Raw genomic sequence first — 12,190 nt, forward strand, 5'->3', positions numbered from 1 at the left:
TTGGGCAAGTGTCTTCTACTATAGCCTCGGGCCGACCAAAGCCTTGTGAGTGGATTAGGTAGACGGAAACTGGAAAAAGCCTGTCATATATGTATATATATGTATGTGTGTGTATATGTTTGTGTTTGTTTGTTCCCCCAGCATCGCTTGACAACCGATGCTGGTGTGTTTGTATCCCCATAATTTAGCGGTTCAGCAAAAGAGACCGATAGAATAAGTACTAGGCTTACGAAGAATAAGCTTTGGGGTTGATGCGCTCGGCTATAAAGGCGGTGCTCCAGCATGGCCGAAGTCAAATGACTGAAACAAGTAAAAGAGTAGCCACCACCTTATTCTATTTGTTTAACTGTCTAGATTTTCAAGCTTATCAGGGACACTATTTTGCTATGAATTATTTTATTGGTGCTGTTATTGGTACATACTATCATTCAACCTGTCAACTACCAGATAAAAAGAATGGATTTGGCCGCTTGTGTGTTTACTGCTCTTCCAACATAACCATAAATTTGTTCTCTAGAGACACTGATCAAACTAAAAATGACACAGACTAACAAACTACGGTGTCGAAAAACTGTTATTGTTAATACAGCCTCAGATCATACATACCAATGATCACAAGCATTCCAGCTATGACAGTCTTATCTTTTTGTATATAAGAGTCTACTCCAATACTCACTTTCTTTAAGATGTTAGGATGTAAGTAGAGGTATATTTAGCTATTTCTAGTAGGTTGAGAAACAAAGGAAGACTACCTCATCAGGTTATAAAAAAAAATATAGAACATTTTATCACTTCATAAATTTGCACATCATCTTTACAATTTGGTGTTTAATACACACACAAGATACTTCTCAACTCCAGTTAAACTGATCTTTTATTTATCACAAAAGGATCTAATGATTAATTTAATCATGGCAAGATTTGAACTTATTACCAACACATTTCATTTCTGGGGCTACTACTTCTATACCAACTCAAATCAGTTAAACTGACAGTTGTATCTTATTCATTTCTATGGTTGTTCCTTGTGTTATTATCATAGTCTATTCACCTTGCTGCTACTAAATGATTTAAATACTTCTAAACATCTTGTTGTGTACATGGACCAAATACAAACTGTGTTACTAGTTCTCTGCAGTATTGTTATTGTTTAGACTCAGCTTAGCTCTGATTGAGAAGTCCCATGATCAAAGGCATTTCAACTGTAACCATCCCATTTTATTGAGCTGACTGTTATTTCTAGCTAGTTGTGCAATCATGTAAAGGCATCTTAGTTGACTCAGCACAAATCTATAAGCAATGTGTGAGAAAAACTAGACTGATATAAAAAGCTCTGTAGTAGAAGCAAGAACGCTTGCGAACTTTAGCTGCCAACATTGTAGCTGTTTACTTTTGACTGCCCATTTTGCTTCATCATGTGATGGTCAGATCCATTTAGTTTTACTTGAACCGCCCACATCTTTAATGTGATGGACTAGCCTTGCATCTGTTTGTCAGTTATAAAATGGGAAGTTCTGGCTCATTAAGTCCCCAGGGAGGAGAGTTTTGCTATGAGCAACCAGGGACTTTGACGTGCAAACAATTTTGATTTCACTTGGCAGTTTTCAGTTTGAACAGATTTCAAGCCAGAATCTTCAAAGCTATGCTTAGCATTCTACCAATCTTTGAATAGAAGTAACCAGAATAATTGTGATACTGTATTTTAGGTTTTTCTTTAATCTCTATTCTACAATTTGATAAACATTTAAATATATATTAAGTTTTAACAACTGAAATATCTTACCAATTTGCTTTATTATAAATTTTTGCAGTTGTAATAAAATGTTTCCTTGTGGTTTATTGTAATTTGTCTCTGAATTCATTTATTATTATCCATCTTGAATTCATTTAAACAGACCTTACTGCAATTCATACATCCACATACATACTGCTTCAGTTCTTAGAACATCCTGTGAAGTAGTTAACACCAAGAAAGGCATCCAGCCATAGAGAGCATGGCAAAGCAGACATGTGAGCACAATGCTGTCCTCAGACCTGTCAAACAGTCCAACCCACCCCAGCATGGAAGACGGGAGTTAGCAGTTAGATGATGATGATGATATGAATTTGTAGATTTTTATGTTATGCAGCATTTGAAAACTGGCCATAATGAAATACCCAAAGACCATCACAGGGGTTCCGGTGATAGAGAGACATGACATAATAGGCAATCCCTCTCTATTTTAGTTAAACAGAACATATATAATAATTTGTTGGTGGAATAATGTTTCATGGTCATCACTAATGTTGTTCAGAACCAGATCAAACAAATCTATGGTTAAAGACATTCTGTAATTTAAGAGATTTGGTTCCAAGTTCAAGCAGGTCGATCTACCATGTAAAGACATCCTTGTTGGCTTGAGGTAATTGTCATTAGATTTCAGAGGTTTAACTGAAGAAATGTGTTAGCATTTACAAAAGCAAATGATCAAAGTTACATGAAAAAGCAAATCAGCAGAATTCAAGTGGAGATGTCAAATGCCTAGTCCATCCAGAAAAAAAGGAAAGTGTTTGGGTTGGCCGGGAAATTTTTTTTCCACGAGAGTTCCGGACCCCAGTAACGAACTCATTTGTACACAGCCAATCAGAGCTCGCCTTGATCTTGTTGTCAAGTTAACAAACACACCCTTCCAAGTAAACCCAAGACGAAGAACTGTTGTAAGTCGACCGATCGCCAAGTTATGCCTGTTTTAGGAGACAAGTAATTAGATAAATTTGCATCTATACCTATTATAGGATTTTGTTATGGTAAAGATGTAGTGACGAAAACTGTAGGTAGAGGGTGATGTGCTAGCAACCCTCTCCCTTTACAATTTTACAAAGTAAACAACACAAATAACTACGCTGAGGCAGACATGATTAAAACAAGAACAACAAGCATTCTTAAAAGAGAAAAGAAGCATGGTCATTCCTTATCCAAGTGACCTTATCTTATCGTCCATCACTTGTTATGCGCTGATTGGCTGTATGCAAATGAGTTCATAACTGGGGTCCGGAACTCTCGTGGGAAAAAAATTCGTGGGCTGGCCTGTGAATAGGAGTATAAGTTAGTATAACTTATACTACTTAGAGCATAAGTGGAGGGCAGGGTTGTAATTAAAAATTGGGACCAGTTTGGCTTTCATGCATTATCGAAATAAGTGATGGCTTCAAACGGGTAAGTCATGCATATACACCCCTTTATATATACATTTCTTATTTTATTATTTCCCCCTCCCCTAAAACAGTCTTCGTATTTATGTTTTGAACATCGGAGATTCCGATAATTCAGAAAAACCTAATTTTAATTACATGGCTTTCTTCATTTAATAATTATACTACCACTAAGATACTGATCCTAGTGTATTCTTCGATATTTTATGAATATATTTTCACCAAATATCACAGAAAGATCATATTTAACAATAAAAGAAGTTTTGTATACAAATATTAGTCAATAAAAAAAAACAGTTTTAGGAAAAACAACAATAACAATAATGTAAACAAAAACTAATAATGATGAGCAGCGAAATTTAATACCTTTCCTTCTCTCATAAATTGTTTATAAATAATGGAATATGGGTGTTTATAAGAAGAATTTACGCCTACTAGTTTCCATTTCATGTCTTTTATGGAACCATTCGTACTCTCCGTAACGAGAGTCAAAGACTCCTTTCTGAAGGGATCTCATCTTCAGAGTGAAGCGAGGCCCAAGTTCTGCAAGTCCAACTCGTTTCTCATTTCTGAACACATAACGATGGTGTCTGAAAAATATGAAGTCTCTCTGGTTGTGGAACGTAACCACACGCCGTCCGCGAAACTGTGGATCGAGTGGGAACAATGCACCCAACATACGTCCAACGGTGTGTCCCAAACGGGTGTTGAAATTGTTAAGTATCAACTCGGGTCTGTGTTCCGTGGGAGAATCACATTTACGTATTTCGTTTCGTAGTTTTACGTTACTCACTTTAAAATGAATGGTCGGTCCCTCTGGCAGGTGAATCAGTAGCATTCCATTAGGCTTTTTGTTGTTCTCGTTTACAATAATGATGTCGGTGAATTCTTTCTCGATCGCTTGAGGCACGATCTTCTTTATGGGTAAGGTTCTCCGGTGATAATAAGTCGCATTTGGAAAGACAGTTGCAAGTTCTTTACAAAAATGGTAAGTCCGTAGTTTGGATCGGCATGAAGTCGTGATCAATATTTTGGGTATTGTCTCGCGTTTGAAATGGGCTGCCATTTCATCCACAGATTCGTCTATTTCAACTTCTTCATCCTTCTGTGAGATGAGTGTTTCATCGGCCACTCGCAGTTTCTCAATAGTTTTCGGTTCTTGCTTTGGGGGAACGGGCAAGCCTTTCTTTATCCTCATCTTCCGCTCTTTCCTTTTAGCCATTTCGATCTTCTTTTTCTCTTGAAGCATTTTTCTAAACATCTGAGACCGTAAGATCTTATTCTTAACCCGTTTGTAATTGGGTACAGGGAGAACAGCTTCATTTTTGACCTCCGAAGGACCAGGAGTAGCTTTATCCGCCATTATTATTTCCGCACGTGGCTGAAATGAGCAAAACGCAAGGGAGATCACTCAGTTTAATTCCACAATTCAATCGGTGCTTATAAATCTTATTCCGTTAGGGCGAAACGAAATTTGATGTTGAGGGTAAAATCTCTCCTAAGCGAGAAAAGATTTTAGAAGCAATATATTCTAAGTTAATTTCCATAATATTTGAAAGTACAGTTTTGATTAACTGGCAGGATTTCAAAAGAATTTTTGGTTAATATAAAGATTGACTTCCGTTAACGCACACACACGCAAAAAAAACAAAAAAACCCCAGCCTGCTAAGTATTAAAAACTGTGTAGAAAACTAATATGGCAAAACATTTTGCACAAACGAACGTGGGGTGGGTGGTGAGAGTACTTTCGGAAAATTCACAAGATCCGATTTTTTCCCTCATAACTTTGAGGAAAATGGATATGTATTGATGAAATTTTATAGAAATACCGTTCAAATGGCACAAATTACGATTATAAGATATTTCTGGGGAAATTTTTTCGAAAGGGTGGGGAGAGGACTGTCGGAAAGTTCACATGATCCGTTTTTTTCCCCCCTCATAACTTTCAGGATCTAGTTTAGCGCCCAGTCACCGGATTCCTATATTTTCCATGACGGTAATTCCGAATATGTACAAAAAAAAACACGTTTCAAAATTTTTAATTCCATCCCCACCACCAAATTAAACATTTTTTTTTTCTCGGCATTTGTCAATCTACGTGGAAAAATACGGAGATTAAGAATATGGTGGGTGGGTGGGGGACATTTTAATTTCAAATTTTTAACGGAAAACTCCAAAATTGATCAACCCCTCCCACCTCGTCACCCCCATCCTGCTGCCTAAAAGTGAAAATGAACGGCTGTTTTGTCCGTTTCTGTATGCCTAGATTTATAGTGAAACAGCAATAGTATCAGAGCATGTGAAGCCCTCGCCACGAAACCCGATATGCTAAAAATAGCAGCTAAATGCCTGGAGAACTTTCGTGTTTGTGTTTGCATGTATGCAACAATTTCTACAGCTTATTCGAATGAACAGTGAAAGAAGTACAAAAAATATATTTTACATACCTGTCGTATACATTGGGTATTTTTTTTTTGCTTTAAAGATAAACGATTCTGATAGAAGCAATTACCTTATTGTCAATTCATTGGAGTAACCCCAGCAAAGTACTACAAGTTTAGTCACTGGCTCAGCACCCATGTCTGTCTTCTTCATTCCAAAATAATAAAAACTTAAACATAATGGCTGTGTGGTAAGAAGCATGCTTCCCAACCACATGGTTCCGGGTTCAGTCCCACTGTGTGGCACCCTGGGCAAGTATCTTCCACTATAGCCTAGGGCTGACAAAAGCCTTGTGAGCAGATTTGGTAGACAGAAACTGAAAGAAGCCTGTTGTGTATAATTAATAGCCACCACTGATTTTTGGAAAGACTTTTAATATATGGGTTGGTAAAAAATGTCCTGAGTGTTTTTTAAGAAAAATTCACTTAGATAGTTGTACATACCTTTACTCAACCACATACTTTCCATCTTGTTCCACTACCTTTCACCATCTTTGAGGCAGCTTCATGATTCCATCCTCCCAGAACTTGGTATCTTTCTGGGTCATGAACTCTTTCAAAGAATCAAAGTTCTTCCCATTAAGAGAATTTTGGAAGGATCAGAATAAATGATAATCCAAAGGTGAAGGTCAGGTGAGTACAGTGGGTGGGATAGGACATCCCACCCAAGCTGCAGCAATTTCTGTCTGGTCTGCAAAGAAATGTGTGGTCTAGCATTGTCCTGGTTTAAGACATCTTTTCAGTTGGCCAACTCTGGACATTTTTCATCAATTGCCTCCTTTAATCCGTCTATAAACGATGGAGGCATGAAAAGGCATCACTTCGCAAGAATTCCAGCACTGCTTCGAATAGCGGAAAACGCACCTGGGCCAAGGCATTGCTTCAAAAGAATACTCTGAAGGCGGTAAAAGTGAAAACATGTAAAACTAAGTGAATAAAAATATTATTGCAAAATTCCGGTTTCTTTTGGGTACCCCCTCATAGAACCAAGAAACATGTGCTTCTTAATCACACAGCAGTACCTATATATCATCATCATCATCAGTTAGCATCTGCTTTCCATGGTAGCATGGACTGGACGGTTCCACAGGGACTGGCAAGTCAGAAGACTGCACCAATTTCTGTTGACTGCTTTGGTATGGTTTCTATGAGTGGATACCTTTCCTAATGCCAACAACTTTATAGAGTGTACTGAATGCTTTTTACACAACACCAGTAGCAGTGAGGTCACCAAGTAACTCACAACTACTCAAAGACAATAATGGTTTCAAATTTTGGTACAAGACCAAACAATCTTATGGGGAGTGGGTAGTCAATTACATCAACTGGTACTTATTTTATTGAACCCCAAAGATGGAAGGCAAAGTCAACCTTGGTGGAATTTGAAACTCAAAGATAACAATGCTACCTGCCTTCTAAAGGGTTGAAGAAGCAAACACATAGCAAAAACAAAATGATCTTGGCAAGATTTGAACCCATGAACTGTAAGATATTTTTAAGCCTCTGTCTTATAAATGATGATAATGATACAACCAAAGAAAGAAAACAAACAAGATTTTACAAAAGATTTTAGCAAAATTATTTTTATTTGAAATCACATAGAAAATATAAAAATATCACGGAGAAAATACACACACACACGTGTGTGTATGCCTGTATATATATATGTATATATATATATATGTATATATGTGTGTGTGTGTGAGTGCATGTATATAATTTAAGCATGACTAATTATTAGTTTCAATGATTTCATCTCAATTGAAAAAGGCACATTGTTTTTATTGCATTCAGGTTAAATAACGAGCCATGAAAGTTTTAAAGTTTTTCATTTTAGAAAGGATAGTTTCAATGCTTTTTTACCGTTTCCATTTTCCCACTCTTTTGCTTTCAAGAATAGGTTGTTATTGAAATTCTTCTTCATACAGAAAGATTCAAATGGTTATAGATGACATTGCTGTTTAGTCCTAAACCAGCCCTGATTGAGCTGTCCTGTCACCAAAAGCAATCCAGCCATGCCTATCCAATTTTATTTTATATTCTAGATAAATTAGCCAACGTATTTTTAATTTTTAAAAAGTTTTTAAGCTGGTAGGAGATGATTTGAGGAAAATTTGACTGCTATTTTTAGTAGGTAGAATAATTGCACAAAGTTTCTTTCAATGGCTTGAAATTAACATAATTCTGATTCTAGGTACAATCCACATTCAGAGTTCATAAAATGAATGAACAATATTTATCTTTACAAATCAGATCACACATAATGTCTATACTGGTAAAACCAGCTCCAGTTAATATTTTTTTTTACAAGGCTTCGTTGGCAAAAACAATTTTGTACATTGACTCTCTCTCTTTCATCTCACACACACACACACACATGAATTTTACACTGAATAGTGTATGAGTATAGACAATGCCAAACTTAAAACAGTTTGGATATTTGCATTAAATCAGTAATACTTTAACATCTAGATATTTGTAACAAGCAGGGATTCAACACCGTTTTTTCATATACATTAGCTCAATACTGTGCTATGTTTGACAGGCAACAATCCATATTAATAATTTATTTAAACAGTGAAACTTGAGGGAAGTTCAACATCTTATTTTCCATTTCATAGATTTCAGTGACCGCAGTACTGTTATCACAGTTCTTCTTTTACAAATGGGTAGTCAATACCGTAGACTGCTCTGAGTCCAGTCAGAACTTGTAATGGCCGTCTTGTCAAATGTTTTTGCATCATATGAATAACATCCCGTCTTGGAATCTCATATTTTTCCTCTTTGATGGCCTTTTCATAAAAGGCTATTATTTCTTTCAGAATTTTCTCCCAACTTGTTGGTTTCCAGTTCAGTTTTTCTTTAGCTTTAGATACATCGACAGGGCCTAACTTCACTGATGGGAAGAGATAAATAGAGCTTGAAGTCAGAGGTTCAATGAAAATATTCAAATCTGTTAGGTTAAGGGAATCCTTTATATCACTAAGGACTTCATACAGTGTTGGGGTTTCGTCAATGGCTAAATTGTAAGCTTCATTGTTAATGTCTTCACTACCTGTTAGATACTGCACAATTATATCTGCCACATCTTCAACATAAACTAAACTCATCTCTTGTTTAACTAAATTTGCAGGAAGTGACACAGGTCTTTCAAGATATGTGCGTATTTTCATCCACAACTGATAAAGCCACCACCGGTAAGTGTTATCCTTGGGACCAATAACATCGGGAAGACGATATATTAGAAATGGTATTTTATCTGCTTCTGGTTGTTGCTGAAGTTCTTCTTCACACTGAAGTTTCAAATGACCATAGTTGTCATTTTTGGCATAGTCCTCTCTCATGGTTTCAGCAAATGGACGAACTGCATCTGTCTCTTTGCTAGGTGCTGTGTGATTTTTCATGCACACATCATATACTGAATCTGTACTAATTAAAACATATAGACCAACTTTGGAACGGAAAATCGCCAGAACTTCTCTGACTGCAAAAGGATGATAGGCACTAAAATCAATGATTGCATCAAAATATATGGATGAGCTTGTTTTGAAGAAGTCGACCAAGTCTTGACAATTGTAAAGTGACTGCATACGATCACATCTGTAAAGGAAGGAAATAAAAATATACATATATATATATTTATATTAGTGAAAACTTTTTTCAATAATCAATTATATTGTTTTGAAAGAATTTAGTTACTTATTTTAATTTTATTTAAATTTATTTACTTCCAATGAATCTAATTTTATGCCCTCTTGAAGTGTGCTTATGTCATAGGTACAAACTAAAGGCCTTTGAGGTTTGTAGTTATATTGAAGTATACAGGCAAAAGACAGGCATATCTGTAAAAATGTGATTGTGTTGGAAAACAAAGATCCCTTTGTATCAGTTTAGAGTTGAGTCTGTAAGGTGAAGATGTTTTCATGTTTGGTCAGAGTTGTGATGGTATTGAAAGTCATGAGAATAAGAACTCAAAGAAACAGTTGAGAAAGTGATTGAGTAATGAGAAGCATGGGTTTGGTTGTGCAAACAAAGCGGATAGAGGGAGTTGTTGTAGACATGATGAAAATGGATGACATCTGTATGTAATATTCTGAAAGTCATTGAGGACTTCAATGATGTCAAAAGTGATTCCATTGATGGAAAATGTTGGTGACATTAAGTAGAATCCAAAAGAAAATGTTTAATAAACATACTATGCTCAAATTAGGAATCCACATGTTTTTGATTCAATCATTTCCAAAGAATTTTTTTTTTTTTTGTCAATATGATGTAAATTGAAAAATCAGCACTTCCTTGCCAAGCATCATATGCATGTCTCTAATTTCTCACTGACACTAAGCTACAAATTTGTAGGGAAAGGGTATATTTATTTGAATAAACCAGGGTACATTATTATTAATTAATTATGATAATGAAGTAATGAAAAGTAAAATCAACCTCAGTGGAATTGAAACACAATATAAACAAAAAAAAAACTAAATGCTGTAATGCATCCAATCTAGCATTTAACATATCCGTCACTCTTTTGCTTTTATCTACTCTGTTGTTTAGACTAAGGCTGCTCTGATCAAACAAACTAATGATCAAAGGTGTCCCAACTGTGACCATCCTGTCATTGTTTAGACAGTACATCTAGAACTACATTTAATGTACTTTTTCTCCTTTAAAGATAGTAAGGTGCAATTTGAAGGGTATTTGGCTACTATTTCTAGTTGGTAGAATGACTGCATAGAGATCCCCACACTGGCCTGTTATTTAGGGTGAGGGTTAAAGCTACGAAATGAAAGAACCAGAAATGGTTCTAACAACAATGAAAATACTACAGGACAAGTAGATAGCTAGAACAAACAATTCCTTCCCATATACTTGTCTACAACCCTGGTGTCCCAGTGACCACAACACATTTTCTCCCTCTCAGACAAATAACTAGGTTCTGCACTCTTCACAGCAACTGGATTTATCAAACTTTCCTGTAGGAGTAAACATCTACTCCATTGGCATGCAGAAGAAGTAGGCAGTAACGTTTTCAAAAGGTACTTTTCTATTATTGACAGCCAATTTTTATTTTTATCTACTAAAGGATTAGTAAATAAATCATACTTCTGAGACGGGTATAATAGTTGATTGGTGAACTTTCACAATAGCTATCACTACATCTTGGAAATGGAAAACTATTACACCTATCTCACAAGTGTATTAGTTTCTTTACTAATCCTACAGTAAATAAAAAGTTGGCTCTATATTATTATAGGAAAGTATCTTTAAAAATATATCTCCACTGAGACATATTTTCAGAGAAAGGTCTTTCATGGACAAGTCCTGACCTCCAGTTTTTTGTCACAAAACTTATGTACTAAGGGACAAGAAGATAATAGCAGGTAATACAGGACAATCTAAGGTGTAATACAGTACATTTTATCTATTTAGCACAATGGTAATTTAGAATACTAACACAAAACCATTTTTCTGCCATGGCCTGTGATATTTCTTGGTACCATCTGTAGCTCACCCACTGTCAACACTAAATATCAAAAATCAATATTCAAACATAAATTTAGTTCACGTTATAAGAAAATATTAAAAAAATACAAATATTTGAAAGATACAAATATCAAAGAGAAAAAAAAACAAAAAAATTAAAGTGTGATTGTTATCGATATGCATACAATTTTTCCTAAATATACTTGTGTTAGTGACCTATAAAAATTGGTTCATGACCCACTTCTAGGACATATGGTCCAGCTTGTGTGTTTACAGGTTTAGAGAACAGGGAACAAGTTAATGTGTGATATCTATGCTTAAAACAGAAAAAATTGTATCAATGGTTAAGTTTACTGACTTTGTTCAATTATATAAACTAAAACAAACCAAGAAAGTCTCTACATATTCATTCAATCTGTTGGAAATAGGAGCCAAATGTTCCCTGAATCACACCTTTCTGCCTGAAAAGGGGAGAGACATATTGGATGAAATACTTCTGGATATTCTAAGTCTGAGACGAAGAAAAGAAAGAAAAAAGAAAAAGAAAGACAGGATTTCACAGCTGGGAAATCTTTTATCATAAGATGAGAGATGGTGTTAAAGAACAGTTTAAACCAAAAGGGATGAAATAGGATTTAAATGAAATGTAAAATTATCATTCCAATTTCTTTTTTAACCAGTCAGTCAGGGAAGGGACAGTGCCCATAACAAATGCAGAACCTCCCAGACGTGATACTACTCTGGTTGAGGGCCCTTATCTGTAAGTCAGCGTCTGATGTTGTTGTTGTTGGCACTCCATCGCTTACGACATCGAGGGTTCCAGTTGATCTGATCAACGGAACAGCCTGCTCGTGAAATTAACGTGCAAGTGGCTGAGCACTCCACAGACACGTGTACCCTTAACATAGTTCTCGGTGATATTCAGCGTGACACAGTGTGACAAGGCTGACCCTTTGAGTTACAGGCACAACAGAAACAGGAAGTAAGAGTGAGAGAAAGTTGTGGTGGAAGAGTACAGCAGGGTTCGCCACCATCCCCTGCCGGAGCTTCGTGGAGCTTTAGGTGTTTTCAC

General features: G+C 36.0%; 2 protein-coding genes across 2 annotated transcripts in view; both read right to left on the reverse strand.

The window, feature by feature from the left end:
* Positions 1-3,535: 3,535 nt before the first annotated feature.
* Positions 3,536-4,593, reverse strand: LOC106881357 (ribosome production factor 1). The gene has a single exon (XM_014931715.2). It carries the CDS (start codon positions 4,553-4,555, stop codon positions 3,605-3,607), a length of 951 nt encoding a protein of 316 aa, XP_014787201.1. The 5' UTR covers positions 4,556-4,593; the 3' UTR covers positions 3,536-3,604.
* A 2,604-nt stretch (positions 4,594-7,197) lies between these two features.
* LOC106881354 (uncharacterized) overlaps positions 7,198-12,190 on the reverse strand; it is an 8,577-nt gene continuing 3,584 nt past the window's right edge. Inside the window, exon 2 of the mRNA XM_014931711.2 lies at positions 7,198-9,234. Within this exon, the coding sequence (XP_014787197.1) occupies positions 8,280-9,234 (955 nt within the window). The 3' untranslated portion in view covers positions 7,198-8,279. The remainder of the gene's footprint in view (positions 9,235-12,190) is intronic.

This window comes from Octopus bimaculoides, chromosome 7 (assembly GCF_001194135.2).
Source record: "Octopus bimaculoides isolate UCB-OBI-ISO-001 chromosome 7, ASM119413v2, whole genome shotgun sequence".
NCBI classification, from domain to species: Eukaryota; Metazoa; Mollusca; class Cephalopoda; order Octopoda; family Octopodidae; genus Octopus; species Octopus bimaculoides.